The 27090-nt window shown below is 52.6% G+C and overlaps 1 protein-coding gene across 1 annotated transcript; it reads right to left on the bottom strand.

Annotated features, from left to right (window-relative positions):
* Positions 1-6: 6 nt before the first annotated feature.
* On the bottom strand, positions 7-26692 carry CDHR2 (cadherin related family member 2). The gene is made up of 32 exons (XM_060092447.1): positions 26641-26692; positions 26291-26362; positions 22524-22663; positions 22375-22412; positions 20267-20369; positions 18335-18424; positions 17585-17710; positions 17365-17508; positions 17209-17284; positions 16994-17109; positions 16639-16872; positions 15551-15706; positions 15306-15467; positions 14954-15015; positions 14438-14681; positions 11778-12017; positions 9785-9854; positions 9048-9653; positions 8142-8213; positions 7670-7719; positions 6157-6308; positions 5899-6007; positions 5719-5807; positions 4807-4875; positions 4623-4700; positions 4468-4528; positions 4255-4379; positions 3606-3719; positions 3444-3524; positions 2793-2850; positions 752-760; positions 7-138 (listed from the first exon to the last, which is right to left on the bottom strand). Exons 1-32 carry the CDS (start codon positions 26690-26692, stop codon positions 7-9), a joined length of 3930 nt encoding a protein of 1309 aa, XP_059948430.1.
* Positions 26693-27090: the final 398 nt, after the last annotated feature.

Below are 27090 nucleotides of genomic sequence, written 5' to 3'. Positions count from 1 at the left end.
CCCCCATCACAGGTCTGTGGTGTTCAGGCCAGTGTTGATGAAGGCCAGCTCCTTCTGCTGTCCACGTGTGCCCGCCTTCACTCCTGATAGCACTCTGTTCAGGGGCTCTGGATCCGGCCCCATCAGACTGTGCAGGGGCTTCTTCTGTGGGAAGAGGGTGGGGAGGTGTGAGGCCAGGGCCAAGATGGGGTGATCTCCCCCATCCTTAGGAGAGTGGGTGGGCCTTCAAGCCCACGACCAGATGGCTCCTTGGCTGGGGCCTCAGTTTCCTGACTCTGCCCCAGAGGGGGCCATGGATACTGGTGGTACAGATGGGCTCAGGTGAAGGGGAGGGCCTAAGGGGTCTACTCTGGCCTTTGCCCACCCATGGACATGGTGGCATTTGGGTGTTCTGCCCAGTCCTGAATGATGCCAGGCCCTGTGTCCTGTGCCAAGGAGCCAGTCCAGCACAGTTCCTGTCACCTGTACCTCATGGCAGGCACCGTGCTGGGCACAACCATCCATCACCTGAGGTACCCACAGGACCCCCGAGGGAGGGATCATGTCCCCCACTTTACAGATGTGGAAATTGAGGCTCGGAGGGCTCTCTGGCCAGGAAGGGACAGAGAGGTGTTTGGACCGCTGGTCTTGCTGGCTCTAAAGCCTGTCCATGGCTCAGTGCTGCTCCTGGTTGAGTGTGGCAGGTCCCTCTGCCACCCCAGAGGGACATGTCACACCCAGGGTCCCACCTGCAGGCCATCATGGCACACACTCTCATCTCCTGCCTTTCCTCTTACCCCTCCCCGTGTGATATGTCACACCCTCACACCCTCACAAGAATCCCTTCTGTGGACCAGCCAGGCCCCAAGGCTCAGCTACTCCACCACATAGACACCCATGGGGACAGAGCCTCCACCACCTCCACCCTCCCCAGGGCACACTAAGGGCTTTTTCCAGACTGGGACTGTTCCAGTCCCTGGTAAACAGTAGAACATATGAGGGGCCCCAGGAGGGACTAAACGTTCTGCCTGAGCTTCCCGAAGTCCTCTACAGAGATCCCCAGTGGGAGCAGTTGGCGCAGTACAGCCCAGGAAGTGTGCAGCCTGGCCCGGGAGACAGGATACCTGGGTTCTGGGCTGCCCTGGCCTTGCAAGCTTTCTGACCTTTGGCAGTTCAGCACCCCTCCCTGGCCTTGGTTGCTTGAAAAGTTTGGATTGGATGAGCCCTCAGATCTCACAGACCTTCCACACAAACATTTACGGAAGTCTTAGGTGAGTCAGGGCACCAAGGGATCTGTGGAAAGAAGCCCCACCTGCGTTCCCCACCCAGAGACCCCAAGGCCCACCTACCACTGCAGGAGTTGGGGTGGAGCCTCGGGCAGCTTCTCAGACACCGAACAACCCCCTGCCGTTGCAGGACTGGCTCTTTCTTGGCTTTGAAGACTTAGCGGCCTGGCCCCCTCTCCCTCTCCAGACTCTCAGAGCTCCCTGAACCTCCTCAGCCCACAGGTCCAGCCCCACTGCTGGGGTCTCTGACTCCACTCCCCTCTGGGGGTGAGCTTTGGCCTCCAAAAGGGCCTACCTGCTGGGTCACAAGCTCCAGCCCACAAGACTGTTCCCTTCTGCCTCAGTTCCCCCCAGATACGTTTATTGGAGTTTTTGCCCCAAACCATCTTGAACCAGAGATGAGCCATCCACCCAGAGGCCTCCTGCACTGCCTGGAAGCCTGGACCACCATCGATGACCCCCATCCTTGGGGGTCCATTTGGAGGCCTCCATGTTATAGCCAGGTCCCTGGGCAGCATTTTGATATTTTAACACCCACGAGAGGTTTTGGTTGACCAAATCTTTCCAAGTAAGGGGTCCTCAAGGGAAAATAAGTCCTGAATCATGAGTGACAGCAAGGGACCCCCTGGAAGGGCAGGGCCCGGCTGAGGGCAGGACCCAGAGTAGGGTGGATAAGGTGAATAGTGGGTGGATATCCACCCCGACGCGCGTGCGCGCGCGCACACACACACACACACAGAACCGCAGACTATTAAAGTTCAGTGGGTCTTAGAGCTTCTACTCAGCGGTGGTTTTCAGAGTGGGAAGGAGAGGGTAGTTCCTTCTGGTTCTGGCGTCCCATCCCCCATTCAGCCCTCTGATCTACTCTCCTACTTTCGTGGTTCTCACTCCTGCCTGCACATTAGAACCCCAGAAGCTTTAGCAGCACCTTCCTGCCCAGGCCCACCCCAGCCATCTGATCAGAATCTCTGAGCTGTGACCTGGCATCCTCAGGTCTAAAGAGCTCCCCACGTGATTCCAGTCAGCAGCCCAGGCTGCACAAATGCTTGGTCTAACTGAACCAACTAACCTATTGAACAAATGATGGTATTGTTGTTCATCTGAGCCTACCTTTGTCCTTGGCTACATTATGTTCATCTCTGGATCTCCTCCCCCCCGCCCCACCAGCTTTTATATAAAAGATATAAAGGGAGGGAACCAGATTCCTGACCACTCATTTTATGCCAGATCGTTTTTATACCCACTCTTATTTCATCCTCACAGCAGTCCTGCATATTTGATGTTCTGATCCCCATTTATAGATGAGAAAACTGAGAACCAGAGGGAAGAATTCACCCACCCAGGGTCACAGTTAATGAGTAGAGGAGCGAGGATCGGGCCCCATTCCAAAGCCGTGGGGCTTCCCAGGGCCAGATGCAGACACACCCATGGCAGCAGGAGGTCCCTCGAGCTCTGTCCTGAAACCCACCCCTTCAGAGAAGAGCCCCAAGTCAGAAGCCCCAGGCACCAACTCATCCCCCATCTTGCCTTGATTTCCTGCCTGCTCTTTTCCAGATCCACAGAGTTGTCATCCAGGGAGTTGAGGCTGTAAGGGAGATAATGGAGCTCAGAGAGTTGGCAGGCCCAGCCCTCCCTGTCTCTGGCCAACAGCTACCCCTGCCATCATCACCACCATCATCATCACTACCTCGACTACCACCTCACCACCACTACCATCACCACCATCATCACCACCACCATCAGCATCACCACTACCACCATGATCGTGACCATCACCACCATCACCACCACCATTACCACCACCATCACCCCACCACCATCACCATCAGCACCATCACCATTACCATCACCACCATCATCACCACCACCATCACCATCACCACTACCACCATCACCATCAGCACCATCACCATTACCATCACCACCATCATCACCACCACCACCACCATCACCCCACCACCATCACCATCAGCACCACCACCATTACCATCACCACCATCACCATTACCACCACCATCACCATCAGCACCATCACCATTACCATCACCACCATCATCACCACCACCATCACCATCACCACTACCACCATCACCATCAGCACCATCGCCATCACCATCATCACCGTCACCGTCACCATTACCACCACCATGACTACCACTACCAACCAGCACTGCTCACCTGATGTGGTCCACGTCGCTGGAGGAAGACTGGGACTCGAAGCCTAGGTCCTTGGTGTGGAGGTTCAGCACGGGATTGGCACTGGAAAGAAGGCCCAGTCAAGCGACCATGGGCCTCAACCACCCCATGGGGCCTCTTACCCATCCTTCAACCCCCACTTACCGCTCAGTGTTGTACACGTTAGTCCCGGGGATGGCAGAGACTGGGGGCATCACCCCCACCGCTGTCTTCCGGGCCTCCTTGGAAGCCTTCATAGCCCGAAGTTTCCGGTGGTAGCTGGGGGGAACATGGCGGGGGGCATCACTATTTTCCCTGCACACCTACTGTGTGCCCAGTGCAGGCCCTGAGAGTGTGACTTCACAACAACCCTGGCAGATGGGAGTGTTAGCTCCATCTTACAGAGGGTACAAGGAAGAACCAGAGAAGGGAAATGATTTGCTGAAGACCACACAGCTGACCAGTGGCAAAGCCCAGAATCAAACCCAGATGTGGCTACTGGCTCCATATGAATTGGAAAGGGAAAAAGAAGCAGCATTTATTAAATGTATAGTATGTGCCAGACACCTTGCTCGGTATGAGATGTGCATGGTTCCCTTGAATGCTTTGAGGAATCTAGTGTCATGCCCATTCTGCAAATGAGGAAACTGAGGCTTGGGGAGGGGAGTTTAACGTACCCAAGAGGTCATAACGGGTCACCGGGGATTGAATACAGATGTACCTGACACCTAAACCCCAGGTCTTTCTACCCCTCAGATATCTTGGGTGGTGGGAGAGGTGAGGTTGGAGACACAGGGGGTGATGGGAGCAGCACCTCTTCTGGGTACACACAAGGACCGTGGTCATGATCACGATGACCAGCAGCAAAGCCACTCCCAATCCTATGATGATGTTACGGAGCGTGTCTGGCAACTCTGACTCCTGGCTCTCCTGGGAGTCCTGGAGAAGAAGGATTGTGATGGGGGAGGATGTAGGGTCAACACCCCCCTCCTCACCCCCCTGTTACCTCCACCCTGCCAACACTCACCAGCATCACCAGCCCCAGCCGCAGCAGCTCGGTCAGGGAGTCCTTGTCATTCCGGATCGTCCTGGCCACAGAGCCCCGCTCAGGCCCGAGGGACGTTGGCATCCCCCAGGCTTCCTGCTCACCCTCCTGCCCACCCCAAGGTCAGCCCCACTCACACACTCAGCTGATCACGGGTCAAGGCTGACCCATTTGAGAAGACAAAGTAGGCATCGAGGTAGGAACGGCCTCGGGCCCTGGAATGGGACAGAGGTGAAGCCAGCAGCGCAGAACCACCAGACAGGCCCCTCTGCTGCTGGTCTTCTCTTCTTTGCCCCAACCACCGGTTCTGTGGGCACTCACCGAGCCATGGATTCTGTGTCCTGAATGTTCACAATGTAGACAGTAGTCCTGGTCGCCTGGACAAGAGCCCTGCAAAGGGGGCAGGTGTCACAGAGGGCTGGGGTAGGGGCCTTAGCCCAGGCCTGTGGCCAGGGCTCTGCCAGTGGAATTATTAGGATTGTGTGAGGGGCATCTCCTCTGGACAGCTCCATTGGCTAAGCAAGTTGCACTTCTGTGCAAATTAGACAAGGATGCCCCTTCCTCTGGGACTGGGTTTACAGTTTAGCAAGGAGTGCCCTTGTGCAATGCACAGCCTTTGCAACTGTACATGGCAGCCCTATTTAGGCCTGTCTCTGCCCAGGCAACCATAGGCTTCTGGGGACAGGCAGAAAGGGAGTGCAAGTACAGGTACAGGGTCAAAGACAAGGACACTACCTAATGTACTGTGGTAACCTAAATGAGAGAGAAGTCCAAAAGGGAGGGGATATCTGTATGTGTATGGCTGATTCATTTTGTTGTGCAGTGGAGGCTAACACAACATTGTAAAGCAACCATACTCCAATAAAAATTAATTTAAAACAAAGACAAGGACAAGGTCAAGTGTGGGCCAGGGACAGGGTTAAGAGATATGCCATCCAGGGCTTCCCTGGTGGCGCAGTGGTTGAGAGTCCGCCTGCCGATGCAGGGGACGCGGGCTCGTGCCCCAGTCCGGGAAGATCCCACGTGCCGCGGAGCGGCTGGGCCCGTGAGCCATGGCCGCTGGGCCTGCGCGTCCAGAGCCTGTGCTCCGCAAAGGGAGAGGCCACAACAGTGAGAGGCCCGTGTACCGAAAAAAAAAAAAAAGAGAGAGATATGCCATCCAGGTTTCTGTCAGGGACCAGGCTCCCAGGCCATGTTCTTCCCCACAGGCCCCTCCCAGCTCCCCAGACCTACGCCTTAATCTCGTCCATGTTGGCGCCCACCTCCTCCTTGCTCATGGAGAACTTCAGCCTCACACGGTAACTCTGGTCCACAGTGAAGAGCTACAGAAAGAGGGTATGGGGAAGATGAGGCACAAGGGACCCAGGGGTTGGCAGAGGGCACTAGGAACTGCAGGCAGAACCCGACACTCACATTTAGGGTGATTTTGGCTTCCTGGGCAGGACCCTCAGAAGGCCTGTCCTGGGCCTTGACCGTCACTTGATAAGTGCCTTGGAGAGTGGAATCAAGGTTGGTCACCAGCCTATGGAAGGTAGGAGGGCAGAGCTCAGTCTGGAAACCCAAGCTGAAGTCTCCTTGGAACCTCCTGGTACACTTCCCATGACGAGGAACTCACTGCCCTGAGGCCCTTCTTGGCTCCCCCCACCCCATCCAGGGGCTGCCCACAGTTACTCAATGTTGCCAATGAACACGCTGGCCTCCAAGGAAGTGGAGACACGGAAGAAGCCCTGGAAAGGGATCATGGTCCCATCCTTAGCGATGAAATCCACTTGGAGGATGGAGAACAGGATGGCCCCATTGTTCCCTGAGTCACTGTCTCTGGCCTAGGAGAAAGGGCGAACAACACCTGCGGGCCAGGCCAGGCCAGGCACCCCTCCACCCCCAGCAGGAGTCTGGGGCTAGGGTGGCCTGGGAGGCTTGTCCCCATGATCTCTATCAGCCTTCCCCAGGCCACTGACCAAATGCTGTAAACAGTGTTTGAACAAGTCCCTGCTTCTGGCCCCCCAGCTCAACAGGTCATTGCCCAAAGTCCCTCCCGTGTGGAAATCCCATCCTGCTCTCCCCTGCCCCCGCCACTGCCACACACACACACAAGCTCAGGGACACTCAGATTTGCTGGGCACCTACTGTGTGCCAGTCACCTTCCCTTAGATCCCTCCTTTCCGTGTGTGCTAACCTGAGTACGAATTCCCCTAGTGGACCACGAAATGATGGGGGGAGAGGGCACAAGCACTTTTATTCATTCTAGTGCCTTTTAGAGAAGAATATAACCAACACACAGAGCTGTGAGTCCACTGACATCACTTTTCAGGATGAGGCCAAAGCTGGTGTTTATGTTTCAAAAAGGAGTCAGTTTAAAGAAAATTGTTCAAAGCCATGGCCAGACTCATGACATTGGAATGCAATTGGCTGAAGACTGGAAAACTGACTGTTTAAGCCTGGAAAGAACCTAGAGAGGGAGAATCACTATCCCCCTTTTATGGGAGAACGCTGGGGTTCTGAGAGAGACCCCGTCCTGCCCACAGGCACACGCAGCTCTAAGTGGGGAGGGCCAGACCCATCCATCTCCACACCTGTGCCCTTTCAACAGCGCAGGGCGTGGCGCCCACATATAACCTGTCTCTTAACCCTAAGGAGTTACTGCAAAGAACTGACAGCTCCTTGTCCAGGAGGGAAAGTGAGTTCCGGAAAGGTGTGGCAGCTCCCCAGCTCAGTAAGAGGCCCAGCCAGGCCCAGGCGCCAGGGCTGTATGGGAGGCCACACTACCCGCTGCCCTGCATGGTATAGCTGCCACCCTCTAATAAACACATACAATGCCATAAAAATTGAAAGTATTTTTACAATTTTGCTCTGAAAATTATTTAATACGAGGAACTTGTTTAATTTACAGTTACTATGGTTTCTCTGAATTACTCCAGAATTCTGGTGTAGTGAGAAAACCACTGCAAGTGATTTTTACGGTCATGAAATGTTTATGAATACTACATTTAACAGTTAATGGAGTTTAATCATATCAATTAAGCAGGTGTTCATTTCCATTCTGAGGTTTTCTTTTCATATGTTGGAGCCAATAGATTTTCTTTCTAGTGTTAAAACATTTTGGGGCAACTGAAGCACCTAAAGGCCTAGGCCCTGTGTCTCCTGGAGCTAATGTGAATGACAAAGTTTGGAGCCAAGGACTTACCTGGACAGAAGCCACCTGCTGGTTGGGTATCACAAGTTCTGGGATGATCACTACAGGTGTGAACAGGAAGAGGTCAGTGGGGTCAGGGCCAGTGCCCACTTGGCCAAGTGCTGACCGTAAGCCCAGCTCAGGGCTCATCCCACCAAACCTGCCCTTAACCTCTCCACCACCAGAGACCCCCATTACAACTACCCCTAAGCCGTTAGTTAGCAGGTCCTCCACCTCCCATCGTGCAGATGGGAAAACTGAGGCCCAGAGAAGGAGGGCCTGGCCCAGGGTCAGATGTGAGTTGGGACAGAGCTGGGGTGAAAACTCAGGTCTCCCCTCCTGTTGAAACCCTGAGAGGCAGGGTTGGAGGCCTTCTTCCCTTTCTAAGGGCACACCTGGGGTCTGAGGAGCATCTGTGGGAGTTGCCCAAAGGTAGTCCTGGCAGAGTACAGTGTGAGTGTGGAGGGAGGGGCTTGCTGCTTACCAAAAGTCTTATTCTCAGGCAGAAAGTAGGGTGCATTGTCATTCACATCCTCGATGGTGATGGGGAGGCTTCCTAGGGGGGAAATGTTGGCTGGCCTTGGTATCTAAGCAAAGACCTGACCCAGAAAGTCTGGTCCTCAGTCTTGCTCCTAGCAGCCTCCCTCCCATGCATCTCCCATGCTCAGTGCCCTCCCCTGCTCCTGACTCAGGATGCTGACTCAGTCTCCTCTGGCCTTCATAGGAGGGAGAATCCTCCCCAGACCTCAGAGAGGATAAGCAACTTGTCCAAAGTCACACAGCAAGAGCAGTGAGCCAGGATTGAGCCCAACCAGGTATGTTCCACCTGACCACAACATTATTCTGACACTTACTAGCTGTGTAATCTAGATTATTGAACTGCCCACCCTGTGCCTCAGTTTCCTCATCTATAAAATTGGATAAGGACCACCTACCACATGGATTGTGTGGGAATAAAATGAAGAAATGCTTGCAAGGTGTCTGGCATAGCTCTTGGCTGTCGTAAGGATTCAGTATATGCTCGCTGTTAATATGATTGTTATTGCTACTTGGTGTCAGAGGTGGGATCTGAGTGCACATCTGGCTCTGAAATGTGCTTTCTTTTACGCTGCCTCACAACATAATAGCATTAATTAAGTGCTTACTACGTGCCAAACACTGCACGAAATGCTTTACGTATATATTCTCCTTTAATCTTCGCAGCCAACCTACTACCCAGCTCCACTTGACAGATGGGGCTACTAAAGCTTGGGGAGGTGTCATGACTTTCCCAGTGGCACAGCTGGTAAGGGCTGGAGCCACAATTTGAACCCAGACCTTGCAGGTGCCAGTTGTTTCCCACAGCCCCTATGTTACAGCCTGCTGTGCCCTGCAGGCCAGGCTGCCTCACCATTGTCACTGTAGGCCTGGAAGCGGGGGTCCGTTGTGAGGTCATAGGCCCGCACAACCAGCGTGACCAGGTCACAGGTCTCATAGTCGATGACCTCACTCTGACTGATGAACACAGAGCCGTTGGCCAGCACAGAGAACCAGCCATGGCACAGACTGCCCACGTCGACCCCGGCCTTGGTACAGATGACGTTCACAAGCTGTACCTCCAACTGGGACATGGTGTCCCTGTCCTGGGCCACCACCTCAGCCACTATACCGTGCTGCGAGCCATTCTCAGCCACACGGATGCCCCGGAGCGAGGTTGAGTCCAGGGTGGGTGGCACGTCATTCACGTCCTCCACATTCACGAGGACTTTTGCTGTGGCGTCACGCCCCTGGGGGTCTGGGCTCTCAGCACTCACTGTCAGATTGAAGAAGTCCTGTGTCTCATAGTCCAGGCTCATGTCCAAGGGCAGCCAGAGGTGGCCCTCTGCCCACCCAGACCCCAGCACCAAGCCTCGGAGCAAGAAGTTGTTGGCACCGCCCCCTGATAGGCTAAAGCTGATGCGGTTGTTGGCTTCCGTCTGGTCTGCATCCCAGGCCTCCACCACGCCCACCAGCACTCCTGTGAATGAGGGGCGGAGTGTGGAGGGACCCCTGACCCGGCCACTGGGGGCATCCTCTGTCCTCACCCCCCTTGGGGGCTTCAGGCCTGCCCTCAAAGGGGTTGTATAGCCTGGCCGCGGGAGGACTTACCTGGGTCCCTCTCCCTCACTGAGAAGGAATAGCTGGACTGGTTGAAGATGGGCAGATTATCATTGATGTCCTGCAGACAGAGGCAGTTCTGAGCCCAGGAAACTCAGGAGACCCCAGGTTCAGCCTCCCCAGAGCCAGTCTGAGAAGCCAATACTTCCCCTGGCCCGAGGCCCAGACTCTCTGTCCAGGTCTCCTCAGACAGCACTGCCCACTTCCTAGATGATGAAACAGGCTTCAAGCGGACAGAACTCACCCAGACCCCACCCCTGGGGCTCAGAGGTCTGTGGCGGTACTCTGAAGTTTGGTGTACGCTCTGTTTCCCTGTGCACCACTCAGAGCCGTCTTAGACCCTGCTCTTAGGACGGATAGTTCTGAGTCCCCACCTGTGTCCCTGTCTGGCCCAGCTTGATTCCCCATCTCTCGGATTTATTGGGTTGGCTCCAATACCACCATGATCCCACAAAGGCCCAAGATTTCCCTGGTCCCCTCCTTTCTCCTGTCCCTCCTGCCCTCGGTCGACCCCAAGACACTCACTCTGTGCTCAGGTGGGGCTGGGCTGGGGGCACCTGCCAGGACTTGACCTGGTCCTGTCCTGAGACGCCCGCTGTGTTCTGTTCTCGCCTTCCCTCTCCAGCCCCGGTCACCCCGCCCAGACAGAGTGCTGCCCGTTGTCACAGCATCAGGCCAACTCCGCCTGTGCTTCCTCCCCTGATGCTGGTGCGTGCTGGGCGGCCTTGGCTTTCCCAGTCCTTCCCCAGGATGGCACAGAGGTCTCTGCTTTTGCTTTCAGCTTTTTCTAAATAATGGTAGAGCGAACATCTTTGAAAACTGAGCCCTCTCCCCCTTAACCAGATGTAATTTCTTTTTTTTTTTGTTACGCGGGCCTCTCACTGTTGTGGCCTCTCCCCTTGCGGAGCACAGGCTCCGGACGCACAGGCTCAGCGGCCATGGCTCACGGGCCCAGCCGCTCTGCGGCACGTGGGATCTTCCCGGACCGGGGCACGAACTCGTGTCCCCTGCATCGGCAGGCGGACTCTCAACCACTGCGCCACCAGGGAAGCCCCCAGATGTAATCTCTGAGGGCGATTTCCCAGAGATGGCATTACTGCCTCCGTGCACACGGCCAACTGCATTCTCAAGGTCGTCCTAACTCACAGGAGGGGCTAGGAGCACAGCTCTGAGTTCAGTCCAGCTCCACCTCTTCCTCACATGTGACTTCATCTTCATCTGCAGAGTGGAGTGGTCCTCCCTACTCACAGAGCTCATGGGTGTGAAAGGACCCTTCTCGCTCAGGAAATGCAATTTTGCTTTCTTCCTTCTCTGCGGCCTACTTCCACCCCAAGGACAGCTGGAAAGTCCTCATCTGACTTCTGTTTCTCTATTTTCCCTGAGGTCTCATTCTGATCCTTGTGGGAAAGCGGCACATCCCAACCCAGTGGGAAACAGGGCTGCTGTGTGGGGTGGTGCAGGTTTTGCACTGCACAACCCGAGGGGGCACCAACCACATTGTGGACATTGTAGAGGAAGGTGCCTGTGACCCAGTGGCAGCCTTAGAACCAGACAGACTGGATTCAAAACCCCATTCTGTGACCCGAGGCAGGCTACTGGACCTCTGTGTGCCTTAGTCCCTTGATCAATAAAATGGTGCTAACCAATCCCTCCCTTGCAGGACCAGGTGTACACTGAGTGTATTCTCTGGGCCGGGCATTCTTTGAAACACTTTCCATTTTTAAACTCGTTTTATGTTATTTTCAGCCCCATTTTACAGATGAGGAACTTGAGAACACAGGGAAGTTGAGCGATTGCCTAAGACCACACAACAAATGAGCCAGGATTCTGACCCATCAGCTTGGTTCCAGAACTCTTTTACCCACTGCACTGCAAAGGGCAGAAATGTGTCTTGAGTTGGGAGGACAGGGAGCTGGCCATCTGCTCAGGAGTCCCCAGTACAGGGCTCATCCTGGACCCTGTCCCCGGCTGAGCCAGACCTTACCTCCACAGTGACGGTGACATTGACGTCAGTCCAGAGGGCAGGCTCTCCACAATCAGACACGCGCACGGTCAGCACGATGCGGCCCCCCAGGGTGGTGTTGATGGCCTCTCGGTCCAAGGGCCCCAGGTTTCTGAGGATCCCTTTGTCGGGGTCCACTGAGAAGTTGTGGCTGTAGGGACTGCTCAGCAGGCTGAAGTGTAGAAGGCTGTGGTTGGTGCCTGGGTGGTCATCGTCGTGAGCCTGTGCAGGTAAGCAGGGTTGGGACGTCAGCCATCAGGTGCTCCCCGGCCCCAGCCCCTGCCCTGCAGTCTGGACTCCCCCTCCAGCGCTGGCCCATGAGGGCAGTAACTGGGCCTGAAGCTAGAGGGATGCTCCCCAATCTCCCAGTCTCAGTCTCGCATCTGAGAGGGCCAGACCAACAGCTTTCAAGAGCTTCTGAGGTCTGAAACATTGAGGTCATTCATTCATCCCACAACTGTTTACCTATCACATGCCCACCCCTGTTCTAGGTACTGGGAATAGAGCCATGATCAAGACAGTTCCCTTATGGAGCTGATATTCTAGTGGGGAGGGAGGAGTGGGGGCAGTATAATATAGACAGTCGAAGTTTAAAATAAACAAACAAAAATAAGTGTGTTGGGGGGGCTTCCCTGGTGGCGCAGTGGTTAAGAATCCGCCTGCCAATGCAGGGGACACGGGTACGAGCCCCGGTCCGGGAAGATCCCACAGGCCGCGGAGCAACTAAGCCCGTGCGCCACAACTACTGAGCCTGCGCTCTGGAACCTGCGAGCCACAACTACTGAAGCCCATGCGCCTAGAGCCTGTGCTCCGCAGCAAGGGAAGCCACCGCAGTGAGAAGCCCGCGCATCGCAGCGAAGAGTAGCCCCAGCTCAAAGCAATCAGAGAAAACCTGCATGCAGCAGTGAAGGCCCAACGCAGCCATAAACTAAAAAAAAAAAAAAAAAAAAAAGTGTGGGGGAATTCCCTGGTAGCCTAGTGGTTAGGATTCTGGGCTTACACTGCTGTAGCCCGGGTTCAAGCCCTGGTTGGAGAACTGAAATCCCACAAGCCATGCGGCACGGCCAAATAAATAAATAAGTGTGAAGTCCAACAAGATTTGATTTTCCCATGATGACTACTTCAGTGCTGTATTTTTTAAATAGCTGAAATTCTTCATCCAATCTATGTGTGTGTGTGTTTCTGTGTGTGTGTGTGTGTGTGTGTGTGTGTGTGTTTCTGTCCTACCAAGATCCTGAACACATGCTTAGTGTGCTTTTGGGGTGATCCAGCACGGAGAGCACAAGATGCTCTTCCCTGCCACCAGGCCTTTGCACATGCACATGAATGCCCTCTACACCTTGTCTGCTTGACTCCAGGTCCGATTGGTGCCTCCCCTGGTCCTCCACAACCCCTGTGCTACCTTCAGTACAGCACAAGTGACACCCTTGGATGATGGTCCGCCACCCTCCCTGAAGGCAGGAACTATGGTGGATTCATCTCGGAGGACCCAGGGCCCAGCAAAGGGCTTGGTGCATAGTAGGTGCTCAGCAAATATGGCTTTGAATACAGAGCTGGGCTAGTCCCACTTGGATCCAATTCTTTCTCCTCCTCTCTGCCCACTGCCACCTTCAGGTTTTTGTTTCAGATCTGTTGGGATCGTGTTTATGAAATGAAAAACTCTGTTCATTCCTTGGCACTCTGAACTCAGGCCGGTTAATTCACCAAGCACTTCTCAGGGCTCACACTGGGCACCATGCTTCTGGCAGCAGATCTGAAATGCTCCTGCCCCAAAGAGCTCACAGACCAGGGTGGGGAGCACTGAGGTGCATGAAGAAAGGCCCAGGTTTCAGCACTGCCACGGACTGGCTGTATAACCACAGAAAAGTCACTTAACCTCTTTGAGCCTCAGTTTTCTCCTTCCGTGAAATGGGGAGCATTAGAGCACCTACTTCATAAGTTTGTCAAGAGATCAGGGATGGGAATGTACTCTGGAAACCACAAGCCCCAGAAAGATGGGAGGGCTCCATGGCCATGTGATTGTCATTCTGAGGACCTGGTTTCTCGATTCTCATAAGATCCCCTTACAGATGACTCAGTGGAGAAGCTTCTGAAGGCCTCAGAATCAGGGGAGAAGCTTCTCTCCAGTGTTCCTCTGGGGCCAGTAGTGGGTTTTTATCTCACAGACTCTGTGAACCTGACCTCTGATCTCATTTCCATTTTTGCTTTGGCCATGAGGAAGCTCAGAACTGAGTATTCAGCCCACTCCTAGAAATTGTTTGGCTTCTACCTTTGTGCACTTAAAAAAAATACCATCTTTATTTTCTCTTTTTCCTTATTTCTTTTATCACACTTTTAAATCTAAGCCACCTCAAATCCTTTTTGGAATAAGGCAGTGGCCTGAATTTAAAAGAGCAATATGTTTTTGAGGGCTTGTTCTGTGCTAGGCCTTGTGCCGAGCACTTTACATCCGTTATGACCCTGGGAATAAGTACTGAGATTGTCCTCACTTTCCAAAGAAGAAACGGAGGCCCAGAGAGACTGAGTGACTTTCTCAGGACTACACAGCAGAGCCCAGATTCCAACCCAGGACCAGCATGACTACAGAGGCAGGCATGGTGCCGTGTGCCCGTCCCACCCATCAGCTACAGGCCGGCTCGCACCTGGATGGTCACGGAGACATTGCCTTCCTCTTCCTGGACAAAGATGTTGTAGGAGCCGCTGACCACGGGCTTGTTGTCATTGATGTCCAGCACGACGATCTGCAGCGTGGTGGAGGACGACAGGTTCCCGCCGTCCGTGGCCAGCAGCGTGAGGTAGTACTCGGCCTGCTTCTCCCGATCCAGCAGCTCACTGTTTCTCACCGTCACCGTCCCCGAGTCTGGATCCACCGCAAAGATGTCCGCCCTGTGCAGGGTGGCCAGATGGAGCAAATAAAGATACAGGATGCCCACTTCCATGTGCATTTCAGATAAACAATGAAAAATATTTTAGGACATCCCATGGAATATTTGCAACCTACTTATACTAAAAAAAAAAACCCATTCATCGTTTATCTGAAATTGAAATGTAACTGGGTACCCTATATTTTATCTGACTCCTCCAGCCCTGCTGTGAGGCAGAGAGGTGAGCCTGGGTGCCCCTCGCCCACCTGTCCGCTGCCCACCCAGGTAACTTACCCATTCCCCGGAAGCAGGCTGTAGGTGATGCGGCCCCCCTCGCCCGTGTCTGGGTCGGAGGCCTGTGAGGCAGAGAGAGAGAGAGATAATGGGACACTGAGCAGAAGCCATACCCGCACTGTCAACCGTGCAATTGATGAGGACAGGGCCGTCCTGCTTCCTGACCCAAAGGGAGAAACCCCCGACACGCTCAGACTGACACATAGACATCACATACATGCGCACGCGCATACACACCTGCTGGCCCCCACTGACATCAGATGATACAGGGGCTCCAGCAGGGCCACGGCCCCAGGCCGGCCAATCTCCACATCTCTCCCAGCCCTGCCCAGCCCTGTCCCCCATCACTCACTCGGATGCTGTTGGTGACCACATAGCCGACCGCACTGTGCTCGAAGACACTGAGGTTGTACAGGTTGTGGGGGAATGTGGGTCTGTGATCATTAATCTCTCTAAGGTGGATGGTCACCAAGGCTACCGAGGAGCTTCTGCTGACCGAGTCAGTGGCCACAACCTGAGGACAGGGGAAGAGGCAGTGGCATTGGGACTGGAGCACCCCATGGCCCGCTCTCCGTGGTGCCCCAGAGCACCCCTCACCTGCACCAGCATCACCGTTTGTGTCTCATAGTCCACCAGCGACGGTGCTCTCACCAGCACCTGCACATCCACTGAGCCCGCCGCCCGCTCCGGGGAGACGCTGAAGGCTTCAACATTAGGGCCCCCCAGGGATAGAAGGAAGGTGCCGTTGCCGCCCTGTAGACGTGGGCTGTATATTAGGGACCCCACTCCTGCAATGTACCCACCTGCATCTTTCTCCCAATCCCTGGCCACAGGTCCCAGGAGGGTAGACTGGTCACTAGTCCCTGTCAATGTGGGCTCAACAGAAGAAGACCTACCCGAGGCCCCAGCCTGGGCTGCAGCGCCTGGACACACACCCCTCACTTCCTTTGAGTCTTCCATACCAGCCACCATGCACCACCCTCCACCACCCATACCACCACCAAACATCATCAATGTCCAACATCGGTCCATTATCCACACCCCTTCTACTCCACACCCCTCTCCAGTCAGGCCAACCACCATCTCAACACACCCACCCATCCACCACTACCCAATATCACCCTCCAGTCGACATTTTGTACCAACTCATTATCACCAAATACTACCAAACACCATCCATAGTTATTCAGCATTCAATACTACCCAAATCACCCACCACTCAGTATCAACCTCCACCTAGGAATACCCTCCAACTTGACACCCACCCAGACCACACTGTGCTCAAAACTGCCCACATCCCCCAATACCCAGTACTATCCCAGCACCCCACAACTTCACCATCCACACATCACTACCCCCTCTACTCAACACCGCCAAAAATTACATTCCACTCAACATTACCCAGCATCCAGGACCAACCTCCACTCAGTGCTGCCTTTCTGTTCCCCACCACGCAGCGCCACCCTGAACACAAGACTAGCAGCCAGCTCAACATCACTCAGCAGTTCCAAATGTCACCCATCAACTCCAACCACCACTCATGGTCAGCACCACTGTTGCCCACTACCCGCTGCCCCGCCGAGCACTGTGGTACCACACTCTGCTGGTCACTCGCCACTTCCCTCCCCCAGCGATCTCCCAACCATCACTTCCACCCATGCCGCGCATGGTCTGGGTGCCCCTGCCTTGTCTGGGTCGTAGACCACCATGGTTAGGTCATCGATGGGGATGCGGGTGGAGGCGTGCTCGTCCACGTAGCCAGTGAAGTTGACTTGAGCCTCTTGCGGGGTGAAGGTGCAGGCTGGGAGCCTGCAGTTGTAAAACTCAGGTTTGTGGTCATTGACGTCTGTCACTCTCAGCGTGACCCATATGCTCACCTTGGCCTCCTGCCCATAGACGTTGGGGTGCATCTCGGTGGCCTGAGAGCACAGCAGAGGCCGAGAGGCAGAGGTCAGAAAACTAGCATTCAGAGAGAGCTGAGATCAAAGGTCAGAGTTTAGAAAGTCAGAGTACAAAGTGGGCAGTGGCCCTCTCACTCACCGTGACCTGCACCTGCACCTCCTCATCTTCCTCCAGCAGCTGCTCTCTGTCCAGGGAACCGTTGACCCTGATCACCCCGTCTGGCCCAATGTCGAACCAGCCAGGCCTTGTGGAGTCTGGGAAAAGGCAGCAGGAGCAGCTGCTTCCAGTGGCTCTGACGGAGCCCCCACCCCTTCCCTTGCCTCAGCCCCAGCCTGGGGACACCTCATTCTCACTGGAGATGCTGTAGATCACAGGGTCATTGATGCCTCTGTCGCCATCCATGGCCTCCACCTTCAGCACCGAGGTTCCCTGCAAGAAGGTGTGGTCAGTGGCCAGACCCTTTCCCCACCTCTTGTCTCCACCCAGACCCCTCCAGTTCCTTGGCACACCTGGGGTGCATCCTCAGCCACAGAGGCCGAGTAAAACTCCCTGACAAACTGGGGGTCCAGGTCTGGCTGGTCGATTACAGAGATGGACACGAAGACAGGCGAGGAGCACTGGACGGCGATGCTGTTGTAATTGTCGCCCGAGTCCTGCCGGGAGATGGGTCTCCGTGAAGCCGGGGCTTCGGGTCTCGACGCCCCCGACCCCGCCTGCGCCCGCACTCACACAGGCCTTCAGCTCCAGCTGATAGAAGGCACTCTTGTTGTTGTAGCTGAGGCTGCCGTTGAGGATGATGGAGCCGTTGGGCAGGATCCCAAAGAGGTACTCACTGCTGTCCGTGCTAGGGATGACCTGAGGCAGTGCACAGTCAGGCCAGGCTCCCCAGGACGGCCCTGCCCCCAGGACCTGCTCTGAGAGACCTGGGGTCGAATCCTGGCTCTGCTCTCAACCTCACCAGGTCACTTAACCTCTCTGAGCCTGGGAAATGGGCTAGATATCGCCTCAGTGGGACGAAAACAGGGTCAAGTGAGCTAAGGTAGGTTCCAGGCACGTAGTGGGCGCTCAGTGATGGGGGCCGTGGCTAGCCAATGTGTCTTCGTGAGAACTGGGGTCACACCCGTCATTGTCTGTGTGACCTTGGACAAGACCCTGGACCTCTCTGAGCCTTGATTCCCTCTTCTTTGAAGCCAGGATTGCCGCAGCCATCAGGTGGTGTGACGCTAACCGGGCAAAGATACAGACAGTGCCCCAGGCGAGAGGGTGGGAAGGAGGGTCCGGTCTGCAGCAGGCACCCTCCTTAGGCGGCTGGGCCAAATAAAGTCCAGAGGGGGCCAGAGGAAGGCGTGGGGACCAGGGCCGGGCCGTCGCAGAGCCCCTGCTCCGAAGGTCCCTGCAGGTTGTGTGGGAGATGCTGCCCCCTGGTGGCCATGAGGAGACGTGGCGCCCACACTCCCACGTGGACCCGCACACACTTACCTTCACTATGGAGTACACCACGGCGCCTCCGGACCCCGTGTCTCTGTCCGTGGCCAGCACAGAGAAGATCAGGGAGCCAACCGGCAGGGTCTGTAACAAGGGTTTTGTCACCTCTGAGCTCCAACACATCTCCATGCCCAAGCACATCATGCCCCCTCCTGGAGTCTCAGTGCCTCCAACTGTACCACGGGGATAGCGATGGACCTTCCAGAACCTGAAACCCAGCATTCCACAGATGTCCCCCTTTCCTTCCCACCTGGGCTGGGCGTCTGGGGGCGTCTGGATGGAGGCAGGGAGCAGAGTTCCCCCTTCTCCTCCCCCCACACAGCCTCCCTGAAACCTGAGCTGGCTTCTGATTTGCAGCGCCCCTCAGAACCACCATGAGTGATCATTCCAGAGCTCAGGCTGTGCCACTCCCCTGCTTAAACAGCCCTGTGTGTTCTCTGTAGCCTCCAGCAATAGGTTCCACACAGCACCCCGCAGAGCTGGAAGGTTCTTTTGGGAGGCTTTTCCTCTAGGACCTGTCTACACCCTCACTATTTCTTCACGGTGGCCAAAAAGATCTTTAAAAATCCTGAACCAGGCCACATCAGTCTCGTGCTCAAAACCAACAAGTGGTTCCCCCATTCTGCCCAGAATACTGTCCAGACTGCCTACATGGCCCTCCAGGGTCAGGCCACTTCCCACTTCTCTGACCTCACCTCCTCCTCAGCCTCCTCCCCCCACACACACCAGCTTCCTGGCTATGCCTACAGCACTCCAGGCTGATTCCCACCTCAGAGGCTTTGCAGCTGCTGTTCCCTGCCTGGACTATCCTTTTCCTAGAGCAGCCCATGCTGGCTCCTCAACATTTAGTTCTGCTTGGATGTCATCTACCCAGAGAAGATTTTCCTGACTGGCTCACCTTAAAGCAGGCCCCTCCCCAGTCATGTTTTATGCTCTTCATAGAGCTCATCACCATCTGAAATAATCTTGTTTGTTTAATGCTTTGTTGATTAAATGTTTTGTTGTCTGTGCTCTTTACTACAATGTGAGCTGCAAAGGTGGCGACCAAGTCTGTCTTCACTGGATACCCTCAGCACCAAGGACAGTGCCAGACACACAGTAGGCACTCAAATCAGAGCCTGGTGAAGGGCTGTTTGAACCTCACCAGCCTTAGGTCTGGCCTGGGGGAGGGGGACCCACACCTGTCAGGACTTTGAAGCCACGTGGTAATGAAGATTCAGGAGTGGTGTTGTGTTTGCTGCCCTGGGACCACTGGGAAACCTCCTCCCTGCCTATGCAGTTCAAGTGGGGCTGCTCCTCTTGCTGGAGGGGAAAGCACATGATGCAGACCTAGACAACTGGAGCATTCCATACTCCTCAACTGATGGGCACCTGACCCAAAATGGGCCAATGAGAGTCAGTCCTGGGGGTTTGGCTGGGACCACTGAGAAAGAGACAGTCTGTGTTGCAATTGCAAAGCCGGTGGGATGTGAGCCTGGAGATGCTGGGAGACACTTTTATCACCATAAGGGAGAACTGCTCGCCCCACCCCAGGATGGTGGCAACAAGAGAAGCAGAGCCGCTAGGTGGAGAGAAATCTCTTCTTGATGACATGGCTTGAGTACCTGGATCCAGCCATGCCTAAGGTCAGATATACTGTTAAATTTTTAAAGAAACATGAGAAAATCAACTCCTTCCCCCCCACCACCTCTGACTATCATAACTTAAAGCATTCCAATCCAGTCTGATAGACTGCAAAACGTTGCTGTAACTATGGTACATGGGGTTACACGCAACCCCCTGAATTTGGTTCCTGCAGCTGCCCTTTCTAGGAGGTGCACTTCCCAATCTTGGATGCCCTGCTGGCTATCTCTGGTCCTTCCCACTCTAAGCACATTTGTGGGATGTCTGCATCCTACACACACACCCCATTAAGGCAGATGTTACCTCACTGATTCTGGTGGAGAAGTCTGTGTTCTGGAAAATGGGTACGTTGTCATTTCTGTCCTCCACGATCACCTTCATTTGCTTCTGCACCTGCAAGTGAGAAAGCCCAGGTGAGCCCAGAAAACGTGGGAGCTTGAGAAAACAAAGTCAGGAGCATCAGGATGGGAGTGCAAGTTGGTATAGCTTCTCAGGAGGACAATTAGGTGGTGTCTGGGGTGACTTTTTTTTTATACATCTTTATTGAAGTATAATTGCTTCACAATGCTGTGTTAGTTTCTGTTGTACAACAAAGTGAATCAGCCATATGCAGACATATATCCCCATATCCCCTCTCTCTTGAGCCTCCCTCCCACCCTCCCTATCCCACCCCTCTAGGTCGTCGCAAAGCACCGAGCTGATCTCCCTGTGCTGTGCAGCAGTTTCCCACTAGCTATCTATGTCACATTTGGTAGTGTATACATGTTGATGCTACTCTCACTTTGCCCCAGCTTCCCCCTCTCCCCTCCGTGTTTATTTGATACCATTTCAAACTCCAGAAAAGTTGCAAGTACAGTACAAAGAATTCCTGATACACTTCATCCAGATTTACCCCTTATTTAGTTTTTCTCTCCACAGATTTACTGAACTATTTGGAGAGTATGTTGTGGAAATCATTAGGTCATTAAAAAAAATCTAAAATGTCCTATTACAAGAATGTTTCTTTTAGCTTTGTTAGCCATAGCATGAAGCTGTGAACAACCTAAGTGTTGAGGAGACCAGCTAAGCACCGTGGTGCTTATAGTCCCCACACTGGGGTATAGACATACAGGAAACAGAAGACTCATGTGCAGACACAGAAGGGACCCCAAAGCCAATTGTTGTTTTTTGGCCGCACCCCGCGGCATGCGGAACGTCCCTGACCAGGGGTCGAACCCGGGCTCCCTGTAGTGGAAAAACAGAGTCTTAGCCACTGGACCACCAGGGAAGTCTTCCAAAGCTGATTGTTGAGTCGACAAGGCAGTTCAAGACCATATATGCAGTAGGATCTCACTTGGATTTCAGAAAATGCACCCAAAACTATCATCTTTCTTCCGTGGATGCATATAGGCATGCCAGTGTTTAGCGATGGATAGAAAAGAACACGGTGATGGCGGACACTTCAGGTGGGAGTGGGCTGGGAAGGGTTGCCCAAGGGGACTTGAGCTTTATCTGCACTTTTTTAAATGTTTACAAAGAGAAAGTATTTATGAATATTCAAGTCATTAAAATGATTTTTTTTAATGGATAGGGTTTGGGGAATAGGTTATAAAGACAAAACCCCCAACTTTCACAGACACAAGACGCAGCTGTATAAGTGTGTTATTGAGAAACATGAACACTGAGACCAACCCATCAGCCAAAGGGGTTGAAAGTGATGACCTCAGTGGAGAGAGGGTAGGGAGGTATTTGGCACTTGTTTTTTTGTTAATAAGTATATTAATACAAGTTAATAATGTAATTGGGACTTCCCTGGTGGTCCAGTGGTAAAGAATCTGCCTTACAACGCAGGGGACACGGGTTGAATCCCTGGTCAGGAAACTAAGATCCCACATGCCACGGGGCAACTAAGCCCATGCGCCACAACTACTGAGTTCATGCCTCAACTAGAGCCTGACTGCTGCAAACTATAGCGCCCATGTGCTCTGGATCCCATGCGCCACAACTAGAGAGAAGCCCACACACCACAACGAATAGCTCGCGTGCCTCAACGAAGATCCTGCATACTGCAACTAACACCCAATGCAGTCAAAAGTAAATAAAATAAATAAAAAATAATACATAAATCTTTAAAAAAATAATAATGTAGTTAATGATATACAATAGATATACAAAATACACAGAAGATAAACCATATATTTGTATAATTAATGTAAATTATAATAAATACTAAAATCTTGGTTAATATTGTATGATGAAAAATGGAGAAGTATAATTTCGATAAAAATAAACATTCAATTCATTTTTTGTTAGCTGGGGCTCTCTCTGCTTATTTGCCATGGGCAATTAGCAGTGGGCCCTCAGTCCCCTGCCCTCTGATCCCTGGACCTCCCTTCCCTCCCCACTTCTGACTCACTGGGTTGTTGTGACCGTCGCTCACAGAGATGTAGATGGAAAACCAGTCGAGTGTCTGCAGTGGGCAGAGAGAAGGGAACCAAGGTAAGTCCTGTTCGGGTGCCCACCAGAGCCCTCCCTACCTCCCCAATCCTGCACGAGACCTTCTCAGGTTGCTTCCCTTTACCTCATAGTCCAGAAGTTTGGCCAGCTTCACTTCCCCAGTATTCCGGGTGACACTAAAGAAGTAGGCATAGGAGCCACTAATCTCATAGGTCAGAGGGTCATTTTCCTGGTCCTGAGCTATCAGCCAGAAGACCTCAGCACCTGCAGACGGGACAGGGAATGCACAGGGTCCACGATCACCTAGTTCAATGCTGGCCTGGCCAAGCTGCCCATGAGGCCCACAAGAATGTCAAAGCTTCTTTTAAAATTAGAAGGTCCAAGACATGGAAACAACCTAAATGTCTATCAATGGATGAATGGGTAAAGAAGATGTGATATACATGTACAGTGGAATATTTTCAGCCTTAAAAAAAGAATGAAATCTTGCCATTTGTAACAACATGGATGGACCTAGAGGGAATTCTGCTAAGAGAAATAAGTCAAAGGAAAACAAATACTGTATGATCTCACTTACATGAGGGATCTAAAAACAAAAAACCAAGCTCGTAGATACAGAGAAGATTGGTGGTTGCCAGAGGTGGGGTGCGGGGGACTGAGAAATGGGTGAAGAGGGTCAAAAGGTACACAAATCCAGTTATAAAATAAATAAGTCCTGGGGATATAATGTACAGCATGGTGACTAGACTTAATAATACAGTATTGGGTATTTGAAAATTTTAAGAGTTAGGTCTTAAAAGCTCTCATCCCAAGGGAAAAAAAAAAGCCATCTGTGGGCTTCCCTGGTGGTGCAGTGGTTGAGAGTCTGCCTGCTGACACAGGTTCGTGCCCCGGTCCGGGAAGATCCCACATTCCGCGGAGCGGCTGGGCCCGTGAGCCATGGCCGCTGAGCCTGCACGTCCGGAGCCTGTGCTCCGCAACGGGAGAGGCCACAACAGTGAGAGGCCCGCGTACCGCAGAAAAAAAAAAAAGCCATCTGTAACTATGTGTGGTAACATATGTTAACTAGACTTATTGTGGTGATCATTGTACACCTGGAACTAATATAATATTGTATGTCAATTATACCTCATTTTTTCAAACAGTAAAAAAAAAATCAAAAGGAATAAATGATTGTAATCTAGCCCTCAGGATATTTGCCTTTATGCCAATGCAGTATATTAAAGTATATTTTTAATGTATTTTTCTAGAGGGAGAGGCCTACAAAAGCAAAAGTGCCATAACAGTGACATGGTGGTGGGGCCAAGCACCCAGCCTGAGGGTCTCAGAGAACCAGCCTGCCCCCACCCTTGCCCACGACAGCCTTTCAGGGACAGTCTGGACAGCACATCTGGAGTCTGCTCTTCTTTGATCAAATAGTTCTGGCTCCTCCAGAAACCCCTTAGAAAGCTTGGTCCCTTCCCACCCAGGCCCCCTCCTCCAGGTAGACCATCGGGCTAGAAAGCTGTTAGTATCTACAGTATGTTTCCTCTGTTGTGAGACACACTGTCAATTTAATGACTGCTGGGGTGGGGAGTCACTCTGTTAACTGACTATCTCAAATATAAGACACATCCTGATTCAAAAATGTCAAAATGTAAACTGATATGGCCCTTATACCCAAGGAAATATGGGAAGTGAGTGGGGATGTGTAAATCCTTCTCTGTACACATGTGTTCATGGACACAGAAAGAAGGATCAGGGAGAAAAAGCTTTTTTTAAAGTCTGTCTGAAAAAGAATTAACTGTAACAAATAAATCAATAAAAGCTACAGAAATAAAAGACATATATTAGGTCTCTGTCTTTAAACTCAAATTTGACGCATTTTAAAAAGTCTGCCTGACAAAACTAAACTATTATACAGTGTGAGTGTCAAGAAAACAGGTCTTCTGCAGGAGAGAAAGGACGGGGAGTGACTAGAAGGGCAGAGAGGGGGTCGGTGTGCTTCCCTGTATATATATTATACCTCAAAATAAAAGGTCTAAACAACATTTTTTAAAAACGTGACTGAAAATGCTTTCTCATCCCAAGAGAGCCATACAATTCATCTCAGAAAGGAAGAAATTGCTCTTCAGCTTAAGAAAGCCCAGAGAGGGGCCCTGTGGTTATCAAAGAAAAGACCCTCATTTGGTCTGGCTGAGATCAGACCTGACATTAAAGGGTCACCCAAGAGAATGGAGATCTTGAGGACATTTGGGTTACATACGTTTGTGACATTTGTTTGGAGGTGTGTGTGTGTTTATCCACGACCAAACAGCTATGAAAATATACATAAAGTATCATTAACGTGTATATACTACTTCTCTGTTGTATTCACAGATATCAAATAGTTTGACCTCAGCCCAGTCCTCCAGGGAGGATTGTGCCAACTCAGAATGTAATGAGACTATCACCTCCCTCATCCTGGGATCTAAACCTTTATTAATATAACCCTTAGTAGACTTTGCTGTCCTGGCAACCACATCCAAATGGATGTGGCTTTCATGGCTCTGAAGCCCATCGCCCACCCTTTCTTCATGTACCTAGACCTGGGTTTCTGGATTCCAAGCCAGACTTTGGATTTCACCTTTGATGCAGTCTCTTGCCTCATCTAGTAGATTTAGATATTTGGGGTCCCAATTCTGACACTGCAACAAAGACTGTAACTTGTCCCCCAGTATTCACAGCCCCCTTTCTCTCAGACTAACAGAACCCCAGATTTTGAGCTGTGCACATGGCTAAATAAAATAAAGACCTCATTTCTCCAGTTCCCTTGCAGCTAGGGCATGTGGCTAAGTTCTGGCTAATGAGATGTGAGCAGAAGTAACATGTGTAAAATCTGGAGCCCTGTCCTTAGGAGAAAGAAATGAGCCCTCTTGGCCCTTTCTTGCCTCCAGCTCTCACTGGAACAGGGCATGACATGAGCCATCTGGGACCATGTGGATGAGGGTCAGGCCCTAGGGGAGGCAGAACCTGGAAATGGAAGGAGGGTCCCTGATGCCAGAAGCATAGGGCACGGAACTGCCTGATGGAACAGAGCCTCTGACAGCCCTGGGCTCACTGCTCTAGATGACTATGTAAGAGAATAGGAAACTTTGACCTTGTTTACAGCTCTGTTATTTGGGGTCTGTTATGCGCAGCTGACCCTGTATCCCAATGAATACAGTCATCTATCATTTCAGTTTCTTCAACCCCCATCCTGCCTGCTGGGAATTTGGCATCCAGTCCCTGTGGCTTCATCCAAAACAATGTTTCATGAACATCATTCACTCCTGTACACTGCCAAGATCATTACCACACCCACGTCTCATTGTTTATGACCCTCCTTTTAACTGACTTACTGTTTCATGTAAATACATTTATTTTAAAAGCAAACTAGATGGCTACTGTACATAGAAAACTCATCTCACTCGCCATAGAGCGAAGGTAACTCTACAAACGAAGACAGCAAAAGTATCAATTTCTGGTGAGATGTGTGCATGAAAGGCTCTGAGCCTAAAGCCTGCTCTCTTTCTGTCTGAAAAAAAAATAGCAGAGGAGGAAGAGAGATGAGCGAGTGAGAGAGGTAGAAGAGAAATAATGATACCAAATGGATACTGTCTCCGTTGGGAAATCAGAAAGACTGAAAGAGATGGGAAATGGGAGGAATATTCTCTTGGGGTGAGTCTTGATTATTTGATGCTGTGTGAGGGCCCTCGACCCAAAGGCTGCAAAGGAGAAAACAAACTTCTGGAACAAACTTCCTTCAGGCCACCTTTGCCCCATGACGAGCCATGGAGCTGCAGGGATGGCAAACAAGCCCACAGAGGAGACCCTGGGGCCCTCTTGTGGGTAAGTATTTGGTGCAGTCTGGGCACAGGGACAGTTACTCACCCACTGGTAGGTCCTCGGGCAGGTTCACTGATGACATGTTGGTCAGGAATGTTGGGGCCAGGTTGGCTGCCACTGTAGGGACACAGAGTGTTGGAACATCTGGACACCTCCATAAAGACTGACCCCCATCTGCCCCTGTGGGAGCCCACACCAGTCCCACTGGCCAACTTTCAGTCCAGCTCACCGGCCCAGGACTGGATTCCTCTCCAGGCCTCCCCAGAGCAGCCAAGCCCGGGGCTGGGCCATAGGAGCTGAGTGCTTGCTGATGAAGCAGCATCCCACCCTTCTGGAGGGTTCTACTGAGGATCCCCAGGTTAGTGCTTCCCTGGTGGGAGAGGGGAGATACCCACCAGACACCACGAGGGCAGGAAGCAAGAGGCAGGACAGCCACGGCCGCACCATCACGTCTGGAGGGACCTGGGGGAAGAGGCATCAGGGGAGGGGCACCTGAACCCAGGCCTCCCTCCTCTGGTGGACCCTGATCAGTCGGGTCTGAACCCGGCCGACTCACCTCCATCACTCAAGGTTCTCCCCCAGGCCCCTATCAAATTCTGCCCATTTGCCAGATGTTCTAGGGGACGGGGAGTTGGGGGGCATGGCAGGGAGGGGCAGGGTAGCTGAGCCTGGTCTAGAGCCCCAGCCTGAGACTGACCCTGAACTTGACCCCAGGGTTCAGTGCCCACTGTGTAGCAGGCATGGATCCAAGTATATTACATGCATAATCTCTTTATTCTTACAACTAGGTGGCTGCTAAGGGGCTTGCCTGAGGCCACACAGAGAGTCAATGTCAAGACCATGCT

The sequence above is a fragment of the Mesoplodon densirostris genome, chromosome 3 (assembly GCF_025265405.1).
Source record: "Mesoplodon densirostris isolate mMesDen1 chromosome 3, mMesDen1 primary haplotype, whole genome shotgun sequence".
In the NCBI taxonomy this organism is placed as follows: domain Eukaryota; kingdom Metazoa; phylum Chordata; class Mammalia; order Artiodactyla; family Ziphiidae; genus Mesoplodon; species Mesoplodon densirostris.
The sequence above is the reverse complement of the archived record's forward strand: the minus strand, read 5'-3'. Positions and strand labels throughout refer to the sequence as shown.

Coding starts and splice junctions, on each gene's coding strand:
- CDHR2 (XM_060092447.1), bottom strand. CDS start 26,692: ATGGTGCGGCCGTGGCTGTCCTGCCTCTTGCTTCCTGCCCTCGTGGTG. Junction 14,682..14,953: donor AGCCTGCTTCCGGGGAATGG/GTAAGTTACCTG, acceptor CACCCTGCACAG/GGCGGACATCTTTGCGGTGG. Junction 2,851..3,443: donor AGCGACGTGGACCACATCAG/GTGAGCAGTGCT, acceptor TCTCCCTTACAG/CCTCAACTCCCTGGATGACA.